Source organism: Thalassophryne amazonica, chromosome 7, assembly GCF_902500255.1.
Source record: "Thalassophryne amazonica chromosome 7, fThaAma1.1, whole genome shotgun sequence".
Classification (NCBI taxonomy): domain Eukaryota; kingdom Metazoa; phylum Chordata; class Actinopteri; order Batrachoidiformes; family Batrachoididae; genus Thalassophryne; species Thalassophryne amazonica.
This window is the reverse complement of record NC_047109.1, coordinates 44,803,637-44,828,336: the sequence shown is the minus strand read 5'-3', so window position 1 is coordinate 44,828,336 and position 24,700 is coordinate 44,803,637. Positions and strand designations below refer to the sequence as shown.

Here is a 24,700-nt window from a genome sequence, read left to right as displayed (position 1 = left end):
TCTCTCTCTCTCTCTCTCTCTCTCTCTCTCTCTCTCTCTCTCACTCTCTCTCTCTCTGGTGCATTAGGGCATTATAGTTTAAAAATGTATAATATCACAAATAGATGAATAAATATGAAACCATGGTTGAGAGGTTATTTTCTAAGAGGGAAAAAAATCGATGATGAGAAAAATAGCACGAGCAATTGCTGCGTTAGCATTGTGGGAAGACCTTGCAAATGGTGCAGTCCAAGGTGAGCATATATTCAGGGAATGTGAGGATTTACTTGCAAATGATTGGCTCATAAATTGATTCTGTTTACCAAGGCCAGTTTTACTGGAGCTTTGCACAGAACTGCAGCCGGCCCAGAGTACAATACAGCGAGGAGCAAGGGGTTGTCTGTGCCTGCACAGGTGCTGACCACGCTGGACTTCCTGGCAACAGGGGCATACCAGCGGGAGCTGGCCGATCGGTCAGGAGTGTGCCAGTCAACCTTGAGCCATGCCATCTGTGTGGAAAGGAATCATCCGAATGTCATCCAGGTAAATCACATTCCAACATTAAAATGCAATTTGCCGCAAAAGCCTGTTTCCCTAATGTAATTGGAGCTATTGACTACACACATATTGCTATAAAGGCACCATCATATGAACAATTTGTTTTTATTAATAGGGAACAATTTAATTCCATCAAAGTTCAAGTGATATGCGATGCCCAAATGCATTGGGTTGGATTGGGAACAGGCTAGCGGCTGGCATGGTGAGCGATGCGATGGGTGGCTGCTTGGGTAAATAGTGTGTAATGTTGTGATTGTCACACTGTCAGCCACTGTCTGTTTTTAACTTCAGTGTGTGTGCACTGCTCTGAGCCCACAGCATTTGCAGCGTCTCACACACACACACACACACACACACACACACACACACACACACACACACACACACACACACACACACACACACACACACACACACACACACACACACACACACACACACAAACTTTATTTCTGTTTCATGTTTATTCCGTCTGACAGGGTACTAAATAAACTATCCCTGCATGTCTCCACACCATTTCCAGTCATCCTTAGCACACACTCAGTATGATTTCTTTTTTTAAGCTTAATTTTGGAATGGAACAGAAAAGGATTTTCTTAAAAGAAAACAGATAAGATCAAGGCTAGTGTATCCTATATTCTTTCTGGCAAAGTGTAGCTGGAATTCCACAATTTATTTTGGAGGAAATCCTTAACTATTTTTACAAATTACTTTAATATCTAATATGATGTGACAGAAATGTTTAACAGCAAATGTCAAACTGTATTGTAAATTTGGCTGATGCTAACTATGCGTGAGGCATGATTATTCTTATATTGTTTTTATTTCATTTTATTTTATTTTATTTTATTTTACTCCGTGACCTGATCCCGGATAAGGTTGGTGTTAGGAGATGTATGTATGTACTGTATTTTAAGTCCGGCTGTTGTTTGTGGCGGTACCGGTAGAGGCGGTAATGCACTATTTGGTTAACACCAAAGAAAAAGAACAAGAATGACGTTTCCGAGTTCTCGTGTCAACACGTGTGCAGTGTCTAGCAAAAGTGATAGCGCACCATTGCCTGTTTAAACTTCACTTTTAAATCGGTTGACTGTGTTCACTGAGTTTTGGCCTTTGTTAGGGGCTTTGCGGATTAAACAGTCAACATGGTGAAGCCACGTTTTAAGGGGAAAAGCTCGATAAATCCGTCGTCATCCAGCACCAATCCCGGTGAGACGGTTTGTTTACAGCTAATGCTAACTGTGGTTAGCAGGTTGTTTCTGCTCTCTGAGATACATATTTCACTTTTAATATAATTTGACGTATTTTAACAACATTGTGGAAGAAAGAATGATTGCACAGGGTGACTGAACTCAAACAGAAGTTAATATGGAGTTGTTGCACTCGGCAGTCACATTTGAAAAGAGAGAACTTGTGTTAAGTGTCCAAAATCCGTGTGTGTATACGCATACATATGTGTGTGTTTCCTACGTAAATACTCATTGATGATACCAGATGTAGCATATAAGGGATGGAAAAGATTTTGATGTCTGATAGTAAACAGAGGAAATGTTCTGTCCAGATCGAATTAAAGGTGCTGGTGGGAACAACATGAGGGACCGAGCAACAATCAAACGTCTGAATATGTACAGACAGAAGCAGAGATGGTAATCAGTGATTTATTACACACTGTGATTGTTTCATGGGGTGGGTGTGTGTGATGGGGATGCCAGAGGTTTGAAGTTTGCATAGATACCTGTGCAATGTTACTGTAGTGTTTTAATCTCTTGAACCTCATGTGTTGTTCACAGTAACAAACATGGAAAAGTCGTCAAACCGTTGCAGTACCAGTCCACTGTGGCTCCGGGAACTGTAGCCAGAGTTGAACCAAACATCAAATGGTTTGGTGAGTACCTGCTGCTGGTTTTAGATTTACAGAATTATGTCAGTGTTTTCAGACTCACTCACCAAAAACATAAATAAAATAAATAATTGGGGACGGGGTGGGGGGGGAATCATAGGATAAGATAAAATAATAGTGGTAATAATAAGCCAATTAACACCATGTCACGTCACTTACAAAAATAAAAAGGCGACTTCACAGAAGATTGTGTGTGAGGGGAAGACATAGTCAAAGTGCTGCAGTTGTGCTGAAATTGTCATCCAGATTAATTACTGGTAGTATTTGGCCTTTTTATGAATAAATACATTTCTGGCTTGTCAGCCCACCAGGCCTATAATATGTATGACTCCATGGTACTGTTGTGAATAGTGCAGATCAGTTTTGACAGAATGCTGTGCAAAGATTTGAAGCACCATAGAATTTGAACACACAGGATCAGTGGGTTAACAAAACAAAGATTTGGAAATGTTGAAACATAGCTATCCTAACATGGATCCATTTCTATTTAAATCATGGAGAAACTGAATAATTACATTACAAAATAATTTTCAAATTAAAAACCAAATATAAATCATTTATTTTTAGATATGTGATGTGAAGATGTGAGTCCCTTCAGATTCTCATTTTGATTTGGCACATTTGATGCCGTATGTGCTTCCTAACACAGCTACATATTACATGGAGAATGGGCTTGAACTGGGAGCCTTCCAATCTGGAAACAAACACACTTCAGCATCCTTGCCCCATATGTCTGTCCAGCTTGAGGGATATGATTTTTTTTTTTTTTGCCACAAATAGGATGGGAAAATGGGGCGGTGTGTGGCACTTTATGTATGTTCAAATTATCAAAGTAAAATTATACAAAGCATGTCATTTTCTTTGGAAAATATTATGGAATGTGTCACAGTGGAAATTAAATGTGAAAAATCAAAAAACATAATGATAAGATGTGTTTATAGATCTCCGGGGTCAAATGTAGATATTTTCATGGATAAATTGATTGAATTGTACAACACAAATAATAAGCTTTTATTTGTCTGTGGAGACTTTAATATAGATTTCCTAAATCCTCATGGTCAGTTACAGATAAAAGAATTCATAAACTGTGTTTTGTGTGGGATTGTACCCAGTGATTACACATCCTACTAGGATAACTACAAATTTATCGAAAATATATTAACAAATGCTATTGTAGGGACCATAACAGGTTGGCTACTCATCAGTGACGTCAGTGATCATTTGCCGGTTTTTGTAGCTTTCACACAGATTTACCAGAGTGCCATACTGTTTGTATTTCTTCATAAGGGATGTAAATAAAGTTCAAGACATATTCACTGACTTGGAAATGTTCATGTATCCATCCCCTGACTTGTCTGAAGAAAACTGGCAATTAAACTGATTATTTACAGGTATTATACCAAAGGGGCTGATTACTTATGCAACCCATCATCTTGGCTTTTATATTTTTAATTAATTTATATGAAGTTGTAAAAATTGCGTCAGACAAGCTTGAACCCTCGTGCGCATGCGTGAGTTTTTCCACGCCTGTCGGTTGCGTCATTCGCCTGTGAGCAGGCTTTGAGTGAGGAGTGGTCCAGCCCCCTCGGCGGATTTTCATTGTCAGGAAATGGCGGAATGATTTGGGCTTTTTTTCCATCAGAATTTTTTCAGAAACTGTTAGAGACTGGCAGCTGGAAACCATTCGAAAAATTTATCTGGCTTTCGGTGAAAATTTTACGGGCTTCACAGAGAATAAGGACTGTTACTACAGCTTTAAGGACGGCTTTAAGGACGCTCGGTGCGCCACGCTCCGTGTCGCCATCGAGAGCCACAAACCACTGGATCATTTCTAAACGGATGGCTCTGTGGATCCGTGACCGTCGTGTGCACTTTCTGGTTATCACAAGAGCTGGACATCAGCCATTTTCCGCGGAATTCCTCCGTACGTCTGTCTCAGTGTGCTGAAAAAGTGCTGATGTCCACGTCTTTTCACAATTCCTGTGCTAGTCAGACGACGTTCCGGATAAAACACAGCTTCCAGTTTGGAAATGAACGGCACATTCCACTATTACAGGAGTTTTTGTCATGGAAAGAGGAGCGGAGGCTTCGTGCGTCGCGGCGGTGCTGCATGGCGCACAGCAACGCCGTGATGAAGCCTCACGGGACATGTTCTGGCATGTCCAGGCACATCCACAATTTCTCGGATAATCACTCAATGGAAAAACCACCGACAGCTGTCTGAACACCATCTCAAAGCCGTCCTGTGAGACCAAAACGTAGGTGTTCCTTTGTCTCGCTCCATCAGCAAATCGGTCGTGACGTGCGAAGCCTCTGCTCGGCTTTCCATGACAAAATCTCTTGTTAAAAGTGAAATCTGCCGGAAAATGGTTGATGTCCAGCTCTTGTGATAACCAGAGAAAGTGCACACGACGGTCTCGGATCCACAGAGCCATCCATTTAGAAATGATCCGGTGGTTTGTGGCTCTCGATGGTGGCACGGAGCACGGCGCGCCGAGCGTCCTTAAAGCCATCCTTAAAGCTGTAGTAACAGTCCTTATTCTTTGTCAAGCCCTTAAAATTTTCACCAAAAGCCAGATAAATTTTTCGAATGGTTTCCAGCTGCCAGTCTCTAACAGTTTCTGAAAAAATTCTGATGGAAAAAAAGCCCAAATCATTCCGCCATTTCCTGACAATGAAAATCCGCCGAGGGGGTGGACCACTCCTCACTCAAAGCGTGCTCACAGGCGAATAACGCAACAGAGAGGCGTGGAAAAACTCACGCATGCGCACAAGGGTTCAAGCTTGTCTGACGCAATCACACGTGATTCAAATCCATATGGTTTTTGAAAAAAATAATAAGGTCGGATACTTTTCTAATAGACCTCGTACTTTAAGTTTGAGTCTAAGGAAGATAATTTTAGAAATTTTTATATTGAGAAGCCTGATTTACTTTTTGTATGTGAAATGCCATAAACAAATTAAAATGCGTGAAATACCAAGGGGCTGAATACTTTTGCAAGCCATTATATGTAGTTCATAAGCTAAAACTGAAAAAAAAATCAACTGACAGTGACAGCGTTGATATGTTTTTGATAAACATATTATCGATTGTATTGTTAAACCCTTGACTTATATTCGTAATTTCTCATTGATGACTGGGAAATTTCCTTTCAAAATGAAAATAGCTACGGTGATGCCACTATGCAAATCTGGTGACAAACATGTCTTTTCAAACTACAGGCCAATGTCATTGTTACCACAGTTTTCAAAATTTTGGAAAAGATATTTGTAAAGAGGTTGAATGATTTCATAACTAAACATCACATACTCAGTGAACAGCAGTATGGTTTTAGAAAAAAAATCATACTACTTCACTGGCTTTAATTGATTTTGTTGAACAAGTTACAAATGCAATAGAGAAGAAGAAATACACTGTAGGAGTTTTCTTTGATTTGCAGAAAGCATATGATACCATAGATCACACTTTCCTACTGGACAAATGACAGAAGAACGGTATTAGAGGACTGGCCCTTTATTGGATAGCTAGCTGTTTACGCAACAGATATCTGTGTGTCCATTTTAGGGGGACAAATTCTGAATTTTTGAGGATTACATGTGGGGTGCCCCAGGGTTCAGTCCTTGGCCCATTATTGTTTCTGTTATATATTAATGATAAAGGTTTGGTTTCCATGTCTGTGAGATTTGTCTGAGTATTTTGTATGCTCATGATATGAATGTGTTTGGTAGTGGGGATCATTTGGGACAGCTCCTGGACATGATGGAGAGGGAACTACAAAAATTTAAATACTGGTTTGATTCAAATAAATTATCGCTTCATTTGGGTAAAACAAAATGTATTCTATTCGGAAATAAGCCCAGGAACATAAGTAGAAACGTATTATTGAATGATGCTGAAATTGAAATAGTAACTGAAACAAAGTTTCTTGGAGTTTTTAATTGATGATAAATTAAGTTGGCAAACTCATATAAATTATGTTAAGTCCAAAATGTCAAAAGTTATCGCGATTCTGTATAAAGTACAATACTTCGTTGGTTATGCTGTAGCATTCATTGCTTGTCCCATACGTGACCTACTGCATTGAGGTTTGGGGAAACATATATAAAACAAATACAAACCCAATATTTCTGTTACAAAAGAAAGCTCTAAGAGTTATAAGTAAAAAACCATAACGTGAGCCAACAAACCCACTGTTTGCTTGTTTACACATTTTGAAATTTTGGGACTTGGTTGATTATATTACGATACAGACCATGTATAAAGTTAACAATAAACTCTTGCCTCAACATGTCTAGGAACTGTTTAAAATGAGGGAGTCCTGTTATCACCTGAGAGGAACATTAGTATTTGACTTCTTAAAGATTCGAACTGTAACTGTAAAAAGTCGCTGCATCTCCGTAAAAGGTGTTAAAATCTGGAATAACTGTTCTGATAGTATTAAATTATCTGGTACTTTGGCTGGCTTGAAAATACTTTATAAAAACAATATAATTACTTATTATAGTACAATAAATTAGGTTAACTGACTTTGTTTCTGTTCTTCTGTTTTATCACTTGTTTGTTCTGCTGTGTACAGATATTTTAGTTTACTGATTAATCTATATTATCGCTGCTTGTCTTTCTTGGTATTTGTTGTTACGAGTGTACATATATGTGTATATAGCAACTAGTGAAAGGGGTGGGCTTTTATAAGATTTTGCTTCAGCCTACACCCTTTCGGCCGCACAGAACTGGGAAATTGTTTGAGTTTTTGTTTTCTTTTGTTTTGTGTTAAGAGAGATTCTTTTAAGTATGTGTGTGTGCGCCGAATAAAAATTAATTCATTCATGTAACATGAGAGGATATTTAAAAACTTAAAAAAAAATGGATTTATAGATAATGTATCCATTTTGTTTCAGTTTCTCCTCACTCCCTGTAAATATAGACTTGCTGTTGTACGTCCTTCTCGGCTTCCATACGACAGTTCACACCATGTTGGCAAGTTAGTTTAGCTCATTTCCATAGAGCAGCAACAAATGCAACCCCTGCGCTGTCCTCTTTACTATTAATAATTACTATATCAACTTATCATTCGATACATAAAGATAAATACGATCATTTTGGCAGCCTCGATATATCGCCCTTCACGTGCGTGTTTGTTTCCGACCAATATTTCAGCAAGTCGTGTTGCTTATGTCCCTCTGTCTCCTACTTTCTTCAGGAGGCTGGGTCAGACAGTTGAAGTGAAGTGACTGTATCACTCCATTCAGAAAGTTGGGAAGAATAAAAACAAATGGTTAACTTTTTCTTCCACAATAAGAACCTAAATGGAAAAGCATACAGATCTACATTTGTGTTGAATCACTGTCTCCTTATGATGGCCATCCGCTGCATGCAGGTTTAGGAAGAAAATGTCACCAACTTATTACAGAAGTTGACATTTTGCGTGAATTGGTGTTAAGATTTCACCAATGGGATGTTCACAGAATGATTTCTAATTTGTACAGAGTGAGGTTTTATGAGATTAAAGATACTGTATGCAAGTTTTTGAACATGGCAGCAGGAACAGTACAGGAACATATCAGACCGAGGTGTAAGTACGGTCCGAGCGTTAGCGAGGTCCGTGCGAAAAACACAGAGGTGTGATATTCCCGTACAGACCAAGCAAGCGAGGTTAAAGCTGCTGATGGTTTTGGGCTTGTAATCAGACCTGTTCACTTTCTTCACCGTGAAGAACTTGCTAACAGATTGTCTGCATGTTTGGAATTCTGGGTTTTGGGTTTTTAAATGTTATTGTGGTTCTTGTTAGTTTAATAGTGTTGTCAACTGAGGGAAAACCTCTCCTCCAGCTGCTAAACCTCTCCTTCAGCCACGAAAGCTCTTCTTGCAGTGTGCTGCACAACTAGCGCTAAGGGAAAACTTCTCCCCCAGGCGATAACATTTTCCTTCAGCTGCTAAAGGTCTCCTTGTAGTGTGCCATGAACTGAGCGCTGGGGGAATACTTCTCCTTCGGCAGCTAAAGTTCTTCTTGCAGTGTACTGCGCAACGAGCGCGAGGGGCAAACTTCTCTTTCAGTCGCTGAAGTTCTCTTTGCAGTGTGCCGCGCATGAAGCACTGGGGAAAACCTCTCCTTCGGCTGCTAAAGTTCTCCTTCAGCCGCTAAAGTTCTCTTTGCAGTGTGCCGCGCATCGAGCGCTGGGGGAAAACCTCTCCTTCAGCTGCTAAAGTTCTCCTTGCAGTCTGCCGTGAATCGATCGCTGGGGGAAAACTTCTCCTTCATTCACTTAAATTCTCTTTGCAGCGTACCACAACCGAGCGGTGCAGGATAGGGGAGATCAGGACTGACTTCCCTCTGAAGATTTTTAAACTTCTAACCCTCTGAAACACTGTTGCCTGCATTTTGAGTGCCACATTTTGTGAAGTAAAGCCATAGTTTTTTTTCTTTAATCTTTGTTGCAGCTTTACTTTAAAGCCAAAAGAAATGAGGCATTAGGGCAAAAGACAGAACAGTGTAGATGCGTGTCAGGAACATCAGAACTGCTAATTTATACACAGCAGTTTATTAAAGAAAATCCTTGTTTTTTTTCTTACATGAAATAACTTGTAATTAAAATAGTTTTAAGGAAAAAAAAAGATTCCTTACAAATCTTTTTTGTCTGTCCGTAAATTAAAACCATAACTTATCTGTTGTTTTTTCAGGTGAGATGATTTCTTGTTTGACATGATAATAAACCTTGGATATTTATTTTTTAGACAAAATTGCTTGAAAAGTAATGTGTACATTTTTAAGTCTGGTAGAATCCTTCATTTTTATCTACATTTCAAGGAGGAAAAAAAGGCACCATAAATAAATATTAAAGGATTATTAACTGAGTGTGAGGTCTGTACGGGGAAATATCAGACTGAGGTGTTAGTACGGACCGAGCGCAGCGATGTCTGCGCGAATAAACGTTAATAATTCATTTATTATATGACTGTTATACATATAAACACACAAACTTACAGTATCACCCGGTTGTTAGGTGGTAAACTTTCAATCCATGTGTTTTTCTGATGCTGTTCAGATATTTAAGGAGTATGTTCATATCCGACCTGTCTTAGCTTCCCCCGAACCCCCGGCTTTTTAAGGTAATTTTTCCATCCCATTATGCTGAGAAAAATCCTGATGAGAACCCTGAATACAGGTTTAAAAAAACATTCTGTCACATGCGCTGTACATATTTGATGGTATAAACATAGAATTTCTTGTCGAGCAATTTTAAGTGATCATGCCCTTCTGTGTTCCAGCAAACACCCGTGTGATTAAGCAGACATCCCTCCAAAAGTTTCAGGAAGACATGACTGCCATACAGAAAGATCCATATCGTGTGGTGATGAGGCAAAGCAAACTGCCCATGTCCCTCTTGCATGATCGAGTCAAAGCCCATGTGAGTAGAAAATGGGGGTTAAATTTTTTTAATTTTACTTTTAAGGAGAGCACAATTCCTTCTGTTGTGCTTTGTGTTTGACTCGAGATGAAAATAGTGCCACTGTTGGATTCAGTGGCTTGTTTCTTAGATTTTTGTGTTGCTGTGTGATGAATACACGTGTGTTTCCATGTGTGCTGTCTTATTAAGCCCCTTTCACAAGGGGTCTGCTTCGAGTTGCTTCGTGTGGCATCATGACGATGCAGGAATGTCTGCGTCAGATGCGCGCAGCAGGGTTCAGAGAGGAGGTGAGGACGCAGCCTGCAGGTTCTCTTCAGAGAGAAATCAGAGTGAACAGTTTGGCTGCAGCCAGACTGTGCACTCTGATTTCTCTTCTAGTTTATATTTGTTCTTGTGCCAGTCTGCTCTCTGAGTTCTGTTATAGTTTATCTATCCTCCTTTGACCATGAGCTGCGCACACGTGTGCACGCAAAGAACCACCCATGAGTAAATGTGGAGATGTCTGGAGTTATACCTGATGTTGACATGTCCTGTCTCTGGCAATCAGTCTGTGAGCAGGACTTTTATGGACTTTATTTAAACACATTTGTGAGAGAATTTCAGAGCGAGTAGCTGCAGCAGCAGTCAGGCTGCAGTCAGTATTTTTTTCTGTCCTCTTTTTGAGCATGTAGTTTCACTGCATTGTGAACACGGTATAAAAACAGTCCTCCATGATTTATACTTCGGGAACAATAGAGCACAGCAGGAATCATAAGTTGGCATAGAGAAACGTTGTATTGTGAGGGTGTGGCTTCCAGTCACGTTGAGTGCCGTCGCATTGCTCTGACTTGCGCTGAAACCACTTAATTTCTGCATCGAGCACAGGACGCAAAAAAATTAAACATGTTTCATTTTGGCATCCGATTCACTTCATCCTTTGCGTCCCTTGCGCGGTTGTGGCGTTGAGCTATACCGTCTCGGCACTGGGTTGCTTCTACGTGGCGTCGTCATGCCGCCGCACGACGCAACTCGAAGTGGGCCCAGTGTGAAAGGATCTATAGTTTGGTGGTCTGGCTATGGAAGAGCAGAAAGGTTGATCTAAAAAGTTATAGTGCTATAGTGACTCTAGGGTGATTAGTGCAGCAGCTAAGAGAATATTTAGAGCAAAATCCTGCAAATGGTGATACAAGCATGAAATTCGGCACAAATACTCTTTAGACATTACTGTTTTGAAAAAACAAAACAAAAAAAAAACAACTAGCCACTTGAATTTTCAGTAGGCAGCCAGGTAAGGGTCAACTGAAGGGGTCAAAATGAAAAGTGTTGCGGTCAAATTGAAAACTGCACTGCATTACTTGTCTGATCATAATGATTCCAAGAAGGTATATTGTATATTATCTATGACTGAATGTTCAGGGGTTATGAGGTAAAAACAACAAGAATGGTGACAAAGGTCAGTTTCAGTTTGTACAGGGGTCAAAAGTTAAAGTGGCTCCAATTTGGTAAAAAGTGATGGAAATTAATGGTTGAGCTAATAGGATTAATATATGGAATAGTTTTGACGGTGTTGAATGCTTGGTCTCCAAAGCAAAGGTCAAACAAGGTTAATGTCTATTGGATAACAGATGAGAGCGGAGGGGAGCCCAGTGAACAGGAGGTCAGCTCTGTGGAAAAACAGGTTGCTGATTTCCTCCTATCTAAAGGTATAGAAATGGATTTAAATAACATTGAAGCGTGCCACCCTCTGCCCCGGAGAAATGACGGTGATAAACGAACCGTCATCATGAGATTCATCAACAGAAAACACAAAACAGCACTGTTAAAACAAGGAAGAAAACTGAAAGGGACAAACGTATTCATCAATGAACATCTCACCAAACGGAATGCCGACATCGCCAGGAAAGCACGCTTCTTGAAGAAACAGGGAAAAATCCAGCACACATGGACTTCAAACTGTAAAATATTCATCAAACTGAACGGATCACCAGAACAAGCAAAAGTCATGGCAATAAGGAACATCGAGGAGCTGGACAAATATGAACAATAGTGTTTCTTAAAGCGAGGATCTGGACAGATATGACCAATAAGGTATGAGGACACAAACACATCACAACACCATGACACAGACCAGAGGAACCTATTCATCTACTACCTATTCATCTACATCTGGAGACAAGAAGGATATAACTCAAAGGATTGCTGATCATGGAAAAGTAGAACTGAGAACATTTAAATACACAGACCACAATGTACTGGACTTGGAGCACGATATAGACCCGGACAATAATTTCTTCTCAAATATCAATGACAGTTGTTGCTATTATACAGATGAACAGTTTAATCGGATCATTAAAACGGATAACAAATTATCAATAATCCATTTCAACAGCAGAAGTCTATATGCAAACTTTAACAACATTAAAGAATATTTAAGTCAGTTTAAAAAAATATTTAACATAATTGCTATATCAGAAACATGGATCAATGAAGATAAAGGAATGGATTTTGAACTGGATGGATATGAATTTAATTGTGTAAACAGAAAGAATAAGAGTGGAGGAGGAGTGGCTGTGTATGTGGATAAGAACATGGATTATAAAATAGTAGACAATATGACAACTGTGATTGATAACTTATTAGAATGTATAACTATTGAAATATGTGAAGAAAAAAGCAAAAATGTATTAGTCAGCTGTATATATAGAGCACCAGGATCTAGTATTGAAACATTCACTGACTGTATGGGAAAAATGTTCTCAAAAACTAATCAAAAAACTGTGTTCATTTGTGGTGACTTAAATATTGATCTGCTCAATCCAAATAAGCATAAAATAACAGATGAATTTATCAGTATAATGTACAGTATGAGTTTATATCCAAAAATCACCAGGCCAAGCAGAATTACATCCCATAGTGCCACCTTAATTGATAATATATTCAGCAATGATATTGAGAATAACACTGTGAGTGGATTATTAATCAATGACATTAGTGATCATCTACCAGTTTTCATCGTTTATAATAGAAACCATCGGCGGAATCAGCCAGAGGAGAAAATAAAATACAGGCGAGTGCGGACAGAGGAAAACATGAACACACTAAAGAAGGATTTACAGGAGCAAAACTGGGAAAAGGTATACAGTGAAAGTGATGTTGATAGTGCATATGAAACTTTTTTACAAATATTTACATCATTATATGATAAAAATTGTCCAATTAAACAAGACTACAGAAAACAAAAAATCCAAGCTCGACCATGGATGACGAAAGGGTTACGAAATGCATGTAATAAGAAAAATACACTGTATAGAGAATTCATAAAACTAAAGACTAAAGAGGCAGAAAATAGATATAAGAAATACAAAAATAGATTAACTAATATTATACGGGTATGTAGGAAGGAATATTATAGTAACATATTATATAATAACAAAAACAATATTAAAGGAATATGGGATATATTAAATAGCATTATCAAAAATGGTAATAAAAAACAGAGTTACCCTCAGTATTTCATTGATAATAATGTCAAGAAGGAAAATAAGGATGAGGTAGTCAACGGTTTTAATAATTTTTTTGTAAATATTGGACCAAGCTTGGCAGAAAAAATTCCCGATTCCCAACCTGAGGATTGGGATAATAATCTCATAGAAAGAAATCCCTGTTCAATGTTCCTCACAGCAGTGGATGGAAATGAAATTATAGACATTGTGAATAATTGTAAATATAAAACATCTACCGATTTAAATGAAATTGATATGGTGGTGGTAAAACAGGTCATTGAATGGATTGTAGAACCATTAACATACATCTGTAACTTATCATTTCAAACCGGTAAATTTCCCAATCAAATGAAAATAGCTAAGGTTGTGCCGCTGTATAAGACTGGGGATAGACACCACTTCACAAATTATAGACCTGTTTCTTTGCTTCCACAATTTTCCAAATTATTAGAAAAGTTATTCAATAATAGATTAGACAAATTCATAAATAAACATAAATTACTTACTGATAGTCAATATGGATTCAGAGCACATAGTTCAACATCACTTGCATTAATAGAATCAGTTGAGGAGATTACAAACGCCATAGACCACAAATTACATTCAGTTGGAATATTTATAGATCTTAAAAAGGCTTTTGATACAATTAATCATGACATATTAATCAATAAACTTGAACAGTATGGGATTAGGGGGTTGGTGTTGCACTGGGTGAGAAGCTACTTAAGTAACAGAAAACAGTTTGTGAAGTTGGGGGAATATACATCATCATGCTTGGACAATGCTTGTGGCGTCCCACAGGGGTCAGTATTGGGTCCAAAACTGTTTCTAATTTATATAAATGATATTGTCAATGTTTCCAAAATATTAAAATTAGTATTATTTGCAGATGACACAAGCATTTTTTGTTCAGGGGGGGATTTGCAGGAGTTACTGAGGAGGATCAGTATAGAAATGGGAAAATTGAAAATATGGTTTGACAGAAATAAATTATCATTAAACTTAAGTAAAACAAAATACATGTTATTTGGCTATTGTAATACAGACATACAGGTTCAGTTACAAGTCGAGGGGGTAGATATTGAAAGGGTACATGAAAATAAGTTTCTGGGGGTGATAATAGATGATAAGATAAACTGGAAGACTCATATAAAACATATACAAAGTAAACTGTCAAGAAGCATTTCAGTTCTAAACAAAGCGAAACATATTCTGGACCACAACTCACTCCGCATTCTTTACTGCTCACTGGTTTTACCATATTTACAGTACTGTGCAGAGGTATGGGGTAATACTTATAAAGGTACAACACAATCACTGTCAGTAATGCAGAAAAGAGCTATAAGAATTATTCATAATACTGGCTATAGAGATCATACAAATCCACTATTTTTACAATCCAAATTCTTAAAATTCACAGACTTGGTTCATTTTCAAACAGTACAAATTGTGTATAAAGCAATAAACAATTTACTTCCAGCAAATATTAAAAATATGTTTTTTAACAGATCAGGGGATTACAGTCTGAGGGGGAAATTTAATTTAAAGCATCAGTGGGCACGAACAACATTAAAAGGTTTCTGTATTTCTGTCTGTGGGGTGAGGATGTGGAACAGATTGGGAGTGGGGCTCAAGCAATGTCCAAGCATGAACCAGTTCAAACAGCGGTACAAAAATATGGTTTTTTCTGGGTATAGGGAGGAGGAAGGGTAATGAGGGTTAGGGTGTTTTTGTTGTTTGCTTCAGCTTGTAAATATATAGTATTTTGTATGTAAGTAGGTATGTGTAGGTGTATATTTATGTTTGTGTATATATATGTATATATATATATATTGATATCGGTTTAGGTGTGTAGGAATTTATGTGTATATGTGGCAAAGGGTATTACTGGTTGTGGGGAAGAAGGGGTAGGGATAAATAAGCTGATGCTTCACCCTACCCCTTTTCGGACATGTTGGGTACACAGTAGGAACTTTTTTGTTGTTGTCTTTACTGATCTATCTTGTAATTGTTGTTGTATCAAATGTTCGAAATAAACAGTTTTCATTCATTCATTCATTCATTCATTCATTCATTCATTCATTCTATGACATTAGAATTGGAATATAATATATAAGATATACCTTACTGAATTTTCATGTGACATATGTTACCCCATAACATGATAAGCATGGTACATGGGCCAAACTATTCCTTTTTAAAACCCTGTTAACTCAACTATAACAGGGTGCTGGGGGAAAAATTTCAATTTAATTTCAGTTTATTTTCATTTATATAGCGCCTCACAACAAAGTTGCCGCAAAGCGCTTCACACAGGCAAGGTTTAACCTTACCAACCCCCAGAGCAACAGTGGTAAGGAAAAACTCCCTCTGAGGAAGAAACCTCAAGCAGACCAGACTCAAAGGGGTGACCCTCTGCTTGGGCCATGATACAAACATAAATTACAGAACAATTCACAGACAAATATACAAGAAATGCTATTGGCGCACAGGACAGGAGGATCGCCAACATGAATACAACTCCCATCTCTGGATGGAGCTGCACCTGAAACAGAGAGAAAAAACAGAATCAGGCATCAGAAAGACAAAAAATACTTTATAATTTGCCAGCATTAAACAACAAGAAAAACAGAGAAATACTAAGGTGATCACCGGCCACTAGCCCTAAACTTCACTAAAAGACCCCGAATTTAGGTCAAGTTGAGGCCGCAGCCCGCTCCAATTACTAATAAATGAATTAAAAGAGTAAAAAGCATAAAACAAAACTGTACCAGTATAATAGCCATATGAAAGGGAAAATACGAGGTCTGTCCAAAAAGTAACGGACCTTTTTATTTTTTTCAAAAACTATATGGATTTGAATCACGTGTGATTGCATCAGCCAAGCTTGAACCTTCGTGCGCATGCGGGAGTTTTTTCATGCCTGTCGGTTGTGTGAGCACTGGTCCACCCCCCTCGTCGGATTTCATTGTAAAATGGCTGAGAGACTGCCGCTTTGCTCCATGAAATTTTTTTCAGAAACTGTTAGAGACAGCCAGTTGGAAACCATTCGAAAGATTCAGATTGCTTTCAGTGAAGATTCTGTCGGCGTCACACGGATTAAGGAGTGTTAAAACCTTTTTAAAGACGGCCCACAGTGGCGGAGGGTGTGCGGCGCACCGAGCGGCCATCGACAGGCTGGAACGACCTGATCACTTCCAAACTGAACGCTGTGTTGATCCGGGACATCGTGTGACTACCACAGAAATGAACATCCCATTGGACATAGCACTTTTGTGGCACATTCCACTGTTACAGGAGATTTTGTAATGAAAGACGTGTGGAGGATTTCGCGTGTCGGCACGGAGCCGCTCATGGCGCACAACAAAAAAAAACACCTCTGTGTTGGAAGTCTCACAGGACATGTTGTGGCATGTCCAGCTGTTACACAATTTCTCGGATACTCACTCGACTGAAAAGCCATCAAAAGCCGTCTGAATCTTCCGAATGGTTTCCAACACAGCATGAAGGTGTGAATAGGTTTTTAAGCCATCAGCATCAGCAGACATTCTGTGAGAACAAGTTTGATCTACAGATCTGTGACACATGTCCCTGAAGCCCCTTTCACATTGGCGTATTCGTAGAGCTGCTCATCTCAGCGTATCGTCTATGCTGAGATGAGCAGCTCTCTGCCCACTTTCAGCAGCTCTACGTTGAGCTTTTTCTCCCTGCGCAGCAGTATGTTGAGGGCTATGCACGTAGGATGGAAGAAATTAAACACGTTTAATTTTCTTTGGCGTAGAGCGCTGGACACAGTTTTAAGCAGGTCTGCGCAGCACAGCGTTACTGCATGCAAGTCTGTGCAACACTGCGCTCCTGTACACAACCAAAAACTGAGTGCTGCACCCAGAGTGATTCAGCTGAGAACATGAGAACATGATCACACAGCCCACAGCGCCTGTGTGATCAGAACAGGGAATCGAACCTCAACTCAAAAATCCAGAAACACAACAGAAACAGCAGGTCGGTCAGTCTCTCTCTTGCTCTCTCTCTCTTTCTCTCTTTCTCTCTCACTCTCTCGCTGTGTCTGATCACACCTGTGACTTAAGCGCACTCGGTGCATGTCGGTGCGCTCATCAAAACGCCCTGATCGACCAGGTCTGATCAAACCTGTGACTTTAAAATAAAAGCGCACTCGCTGAATGTCCATGCGCTCATCAAATGCCCTGATCGATCAGGTCTGATCAAACCTGTGACTTTAAAATAAAAGCGTACTTGTTGCATGTCGGTGCGCTCATCAGATGACCTGATCGATCAGGTCTGATCAAACCTGTGACTTTAAAATAAAAGCGCACTCGCTGCATGTCGGTGCGCTCATCAGACGACCTGATCGATCAGGTCTGAACAGACCTGTGACTTTAAAATAAAAGCGCACTCTCTGCATGTCTGTGCGCTCATCAAACACCCTGATTGATCAGGTCTGATCAAACCTGTGACTTTAAAATAAAAGCGCACTCGCTGCATGTCGGTGCGCTCATCAGACGAACTTATCGATCAGGTCTGATCAAACCTGTGACTTTAAGATAAAAGCGCACTCGCTGCATGTCGGTGCGCCCCATCAAATGCCCTGATCAATCAGGTCTGATCAAACATGTGACTTTAAAATAAAAGCGCACTCGCTGCATGTCGGTGCGCTCATCAGACGCCCTGATCGATCAGGTCTGATCAAATCAGTGGACCTGATCAGAGCAACCGGAGGTTTAAAAGTTTAACGAGTCACAGCGTTTCATTCACGGCAGCCTTTAGCACAGCCATACTCAGCAGCATCTGTGCACAATGAAAGTGATCCACCAAGACAAAAAAGTAAAATAAAATAATAATTATACTACTACTAATAATAATAATGTTAAATGACTCTGTTTTTGAGCCGCACCACACCTGCAGTAGAGAACAGAGCGCACTTCCACAGAGGCAGAAAATAGCACTGAACTGGTTTAATAGTGGCATGGTACACGCGACTGCACACATTAAAAAGTGAACACACGCAGCTGCAAGTATGAAACGAACACTGAAAAAGGCTGAGTACGCGCGCATTTCAGGTATATTTAAATGAAACACAACGCTGCAATACGCAGCTCTACAAATACGCCAATGTGAAAGAGGCTTGAGTAAATGCCCGCTGACACGAGCATGACTTTGATTCACGCACTTGCACACCTGTCATCATGATGATCCCACCCGCTGTGTTCCCAGCTGGATGCTGTTCTTTGTTCTACCAGCTGCCACGTGCTCTGTGCTGGACACTGTGTATATAAAGTAATTATTTTGTGGTAGATTAATCATTTTCTCTGCAAATTGGCCGGTGGAAACGGCTCTAATCACTTCCTGAATCAGAGAGGAGGCGTCAGCTGGTGCCGTTTACATTCATGGGTGTGCTTAACGAGCTGGATAAAGCATTTTAAGCTGTCTAAACAGGTAATTATTTCTCATGTCTATATTGTCATGGCTTGGTAAAACAGTTGCATGTTCTTTCCTTCTTGTGTGCAGCTGTTAAAGTATGTATGATAGATTTAAAATCTCCTTATAATCATTCAGGTTACCTGTGCTCTGATGCGATCCGCTGATGCAACCACTCGCTCTGTTCACTTCTTCTTTACTCCACTTGACGAGCTGCACGTCGTGTTGGCTAGCAGATCGCGCCACGTAGCATGACATTTATGCGTGAAAGATTTTTTTGAACATTTCAAAATTCTATTTGCACAGTTGCACGCGCCGGCGCCCCTCTCAGGTTCAATCTGCACCAGTTAAAGACGGGTTTACTCTCCTGCACGACACAGGTCGTGCAAGTGCGTGAATCAGTGTCAATGCACCTTTATTGTATTTCCTTCTGAACAATGCACATGCACGGCCGCCGACATCCGCACGCACGTTACGTGCATGAGAAGTGGAGATGGACAGTTAACCTGGACATGGAAATGTCCTTCCACTGGCTATTGGTATGTGAGCAGGAGTTAATGGACTTTATTAACGTGCTACAACAGTGACAGACTGGAAGAGGTGAAAAACAAAGCGGAGCAAAGCAGAGCTGCTTCTGGCAACCGAACGCTTCTGGCAACCAAACGCGCGGCCCACAGTGAGAAGTGATGACTGGACATGTCCTCCTGCTGGCAATTAGTCCATGAGGAGTTAACGTGGATGTGGACATGTCCTCCTGCTGGTGATCGTCTGTGAGCAGGACTGAATGGACTCTTTTAACATGTCACAATGACACAGTGACAGACTGGAGGAGGTGAAAAATGAAGCAAAGTGAAGCTGCTTCTGGAGGCTGCACGCAACCAGCTGAGAAAAGTGAATGGGGGACCATGGACATCTCCTCCTGCTGGCAATCTGTCCCTGAGGAGTGGACAGCAGACATGTCCTCTGAACGTGGAAGCTTGGCTCGCCTCTTCTTCCGTGGTTTTGAAGCTTCACTGCCAGCAAAGTCCAGCGGGATGAATAAAATCTATCAATCCAGGTTTGTACTGATGAAAGGATTTTTCACCTTGGCGTGTAGAATTGTGGAGCCTTGTTGTACAGTAGCGCACCATTGTGTAGATTTACAAACAGTTGCGGTGTGTTGTGTAGACTTGCTTAAAAACTATGTACTTTCTGTGTCCAGTGCTCTACATGGAAAAAAATTAACCATGTTTAATTTCTTGCCTCCTCCTCACGTAGCTCTCAACATACTGCTGCGTAGGGAGCAAAAACTCAGCGTAGAGCTGCTTAACTCAGAATAGATGGTACGCCGCAATACGCAACTGTACGTTTGTGCCGTCTGAAAGGGGCTTTATAGCTTAAACTATTAATCGATTGTTCATTAGGTGTTAAATTAATTATTAACTGTTTGGGTAATGTATTCATTGTTTTTTGTATTAAATGTCCAGATTCTCTGATTCATCTTCTGAAATGTGAATATCTTATATCTTATAATATGATTAATGAATTAATCCAGATAACCAATAAATTAACATGAAAATAATTTTGTTGCAGCCAGTGAAATATGTCAGGATTTTATCTTTTGTTTTCTTGTGTCTCAAGAAGAAGCAAAGTAATGTGCAAAATTTCTTTCCATATTTTTTCCCCATGAATGCCTTTTTCATTTATGGCACTTTATCATCTTTACATGTTATAAAACTTGTAAAATAGATCATTTTATGACAAAATATTTTAATTTAAGCTTGAGAGTTATGGGTTGAGTTCATGGTTATGATTTAATGGTAAATTAATCACAGGTTTATGGACTAATCAGAAAATAATCAATATACTAATAAAGCCAAATTAATTGAAAGAATAGACCCTTCTAAAAAAAAATAAGTTAGTTGCAGCCCTTGAATGCTAATAGGGGTTGTAGATGAATGCACCATTCCATCCAGAAAGTTTGGAAGAATGAGTCCAAATGGAGTTTGTTTCAAAGCCACGCTGCACAGCTGTGGTGCTGAAACATTTTGGGTGTAAGATGAGTGATAGAGGAACCTGTTAACACGAACGGGCCAGTGTAACTGTTTATAGCCCCTCTGTTTATTTAAGTACCATTTTTAATAGCCTGAGAGTCCATTTTATTTATTTGGCCCACACACAGTGGCAGTGGAGTCGGGAGTATTGTTTTCAGTTGTGTGTGTAAAGTGGAACTCAAAAGGGTTTAGATCTGTTTTGGATTAAATACAGTGGCAGGGTTAAGCACACATCAAGGTCAAAGTGATTCAGTTTTGATAGGAACCAGTCTATGATGAAGGTCACATTCCAAGGTCAGAATCTTGGCCAGAATAGGGTTGTGTGGCTCTGATTACACAAACCTTTGTCTGTTGTATCACCTGTTATACAGATTCACTGTGGAGTGGAACATAGAAGGATTTTCTTATAAACAACATGCAATTCCAGCTACAGTTTGTCAGAAGGTAGCCTAGATTTGATCTTGTTTTAAAATTCTTCCGTCTGACATTTGGGGAATAATGTCAGGTTTGTTTACAGAGTTGATAATGTAGACCAGGAAACCTTTGTGGTTTTGGAACCATAACATTTCCCAGCTGCAGTGTAAAACCACTAATGGCGTACCCACACCTGTGAGATTGAGATCTAATTTAAACGGAGGTGCTTGTAGACACGTTCGCTTTGTGAAAACACTCTGCAGTCAACAGCTTAAAGTAGTTATTTACAACGGGTTATGTTGTACTCCTTTTCAGCATGGTAATACATGCCACCAGTTGTCTTAAATACTATAGTTTGTAACCAAAAATACTCAGTTGACACTGAAGTTCTCAATCCAAAATAAAACAACCCCAATTTGAGCTCCAAAAACAAAACTAAGCAAAAACCTGTGTTTCTGTGCCTGTTGTTTTAAATTAAAAACAGCTGCTTCTCATTGTGTCTTTTGTCACTTGGTGTGTGGGTCACCCCTTTGACCTGAATTGTGTGTTAGTACTTCGCATGTGTGAATTCTGAGCCTCGCTCTTGCTTGGCTACGAAATCCAGGCAGCCTGATTATGTGTGTTGTGGCAGCCAGCTTTAACTGCATTTAAGCCTTAAGGTCAAGTGAAGTGTAAACATTTCAGGTGCACCTTGCTGGGGCTGCCACAAATAATAGGTGACTTATCACCTATTATTTTTGCGATTAGTCGACTAATCGGATCATTCATGAATTGAAAGGCAGCAGAAGGTACAGCAGCAATTTGAGAGAAAAACAAAGCTGAAAAATATAAACTGATGTCACTGTTTAAATTAATCACTGACACTTTTGATAGTCAATGTAATCGCGACTAGTCGACTAAAGGCCCCATGACATGAGCATGACTTTGATTCACGCACTAGCACGACCTGTGTCGTGCTGGAGAGTAAACCCGTCTTTAGGACGCGAGAGGGGCGCCGGTGCGTGCTATTGCGCACAGAGAATTGTGAAATGTTCAAAAAATCTTTCACATATAAATGTCATGCTACGTGGCACAATCTAATCGCCAATACGATGTGCAGCTTGTCAAGTGGATTAAAGAAGTGAACAGAGGGAGTGGTTGCGTCAGTGGATCACATCAGAGCGCAGCTCGTCGAACGATTATAACAAGAAGTTAAATCTGTTATAAACATACTGCACACTAGAACGAAAGAACACGCAACTGTTTCACCAAGCCATGACAATGTAAGCATGACCAATAATTAACTTTATAGATGGCTCCAAATGCTTTCTACAGCTTGTTAGGTACGTGCATGAACAGCTGAAGCTGGAGCAGTCCTCTGTAATTCAGGAAGTGATTACAGCCATTTTCAACGGGCAATTTGCAAAGAAAATGATTAATCTGACACAAAATAATTATTTTATATACACAGCGTCCAGCGCAGAGCATGTGACAGCCGGTAGAACAAAGAACAGCGTCCAGCTTGGAACACAGCGGGTGGGATCATCACGACGACGGGCGTGCAAGTACATGAATCAAAGTCATGCTCGTGTCAGGGGGCCTTAATCGTGGCAGCCCTACACCTTGCACCTATTGCTGACTGTGCTGTGCAAACTTGAAAGGTGGTGTGAAGGCCGGTGTGATATTCGTAATTGTGAGCATGAAACTCCAGAATGCACGTGGGAACCACTGTTTTTTTACACAACTTTAAGCATGGAGGAGAACAACACAGATTCACATAAGCGATGGATTAAAATAGTAAGTTTGTCAATTCTTGTTATCACAGGCACTTTAATAATGTGAACGGAATGTTGCTATGCTAAACAATGACAAGCCTTACCTTCCTTATTGAGCCATGTTAAAGATGTAGTGCCACTGGGTCTTTTAAGATTTAAGTCATGAAAATAATTTTTTTTGGCATCACTATAATTTTATTCCCTAACATTTAGGTAACAGATTCATAATATGATATTGCCAATGCAATCAAATTCATGGTTACAATTTAGAATTTCAACCCCCGAAGGTGAGGAATTCAAGGGGTCAAATGCTATGACCAACATTTTGGTAGATTTGGAAGTGATTTACAAAAAATCTTATTAGAACAAGAGCTAATTTCTATAAAGGCCGTATTTTTCGAGTTCGTTCAACAGACACTTCATCTAAGGTCTGATTTGACAGAATGGTAGAATGGACCTTCAGGAACAACGCCAGGTAGTATGTACAAGCAAATTGTGGTATCAGTAATTTTCTACAGGCCATTGTATAAAAGAGTGGTCAGTGGCGCCTATTTTTCCATCTGTGATCACGAGTTTAGAAAACTAGTCATATCTCTGTCAATAATTGACCAATTCTTATAATTTTGGTATCAATGTGTTCATCATTAAATTTACTAACTGATAGAACCTTCTGATTTTACGAGGTCTATTAGAAAAGTATCCGACCTTATTATTTTTTTCAAAACCATATGGATTTGAATCACGTGTGATTACATCAGACATGCTTGAACCCTCGTGGGCATGCAAGAGTTTTTTCACGCCTGTCGGTTACGTCATTCGCCTGTGGGCAGTCTTTGAGTGAGGAGTGGCCCACCCTCTCGTCGTTTTTTTCATTGTTTAGGAATGGCTCAGAGACTGCTGCTTTGTTTGATCAAAATTTTTTCAAAAACTGTAAGGCACAACTGAGTGGACACCATTCAATAAATTCAGCTGGTTTTCTGTAAAAATTTTAACGGCTGATGAGAGATTTTGGTCTGTAAGTGTCGCTTTAAGGATGGCCCATGGCGCCTGATGGCGATCTGTGCTCCGAGGCGGCGTCGTCTCGCTGTTTCAAGCTGAAAACTTCCACATTTCAGACTCTGTTCACCCAGGTCATCGTCAGAGAACAAAGAATTTTCAGAAGAGGTCGGCATGAGGAGTTTATGCGGACATTCCACTGTTAAAGGAGATTTTGTAATGAAAGAACGTGCGGGCAGATTCGCATGTCGGGCCGGACAGGAAAAACACCATTGGAAACCTTAACGGACAAGTTGGAACATGCCCAGCTGTTAAACAATTTCTCAGATACTCACTTGTTGAAAGCCATCAAAAGCCACCTGAATTTTACAAATGGTTTTCAATATGGAGGTGTTTTTCCTGTCGCAGCGCAGACGAATTTGCGTCGTCGTCACGGAACCGACTCGGCGAATTTGCCCACACGTTCTTAAAGTGGAATGTCTACATAAACTCCTCATGCCAACTTCTTCTGAAACTTCTCTGTTCTCTGACGATGACCTGGGTGAACAGAGCCTTAAATTAGGATGTTTTCAGCTCGAAACAGCCAGATGGACGCCACCTCCGACCGCGCCGCGCCGATCCGCTTTGTGAGCTGTCCTTAAAGCGAAAGAAACTCCACAATCTCTCATCAGCCGTTAAACTTTTCACCGAGAACCAGCTGAATTTCTCGAATAGTGTCCACTCGGATATCCCTCACAGGCC

The 24,700-nt window shown here is 39.9% G+C and overlaps 1 protein-coding gene across 2 annotated transcripts in view; it reads left to right on the top strand.

The window, feature by feature from the left end:
- Window positions 1-1,527: 1,527 nt before the first annotated feature.
- Window positions 1,528-24,700, top strand: part of gnl2 (guanine nucleotide binding protein-like 2 (nucleolar)) — a 56,172-nt gene continuing 32,999 nt past the window's right edge. For both annotated transcript variants that reach the window (XM_034174095.1, XM_034174094.1), the window contains exons 1-4: window positions 1,528-1,746; window positions 2,099-2,183; window positions 2,328-2,422; window positions 9,705-9,844. In XM_034174095.1, coding sequence (XP_034029986.1) covers window positions 1,683-1,746; window positions 2,099-2,183; window positions 2,328-2,422; window positions 9,705-9,844 — 384 coding nt within the window. In that variant the 5' untranslated portion in view covers window positions 1,528-1,682. The remainder of the gene's footprint in view (window positions 1,747-2,098; window positions 2,184-2,327; window positions 2,423-9,704; window positions 9,845-24,700) is intronic.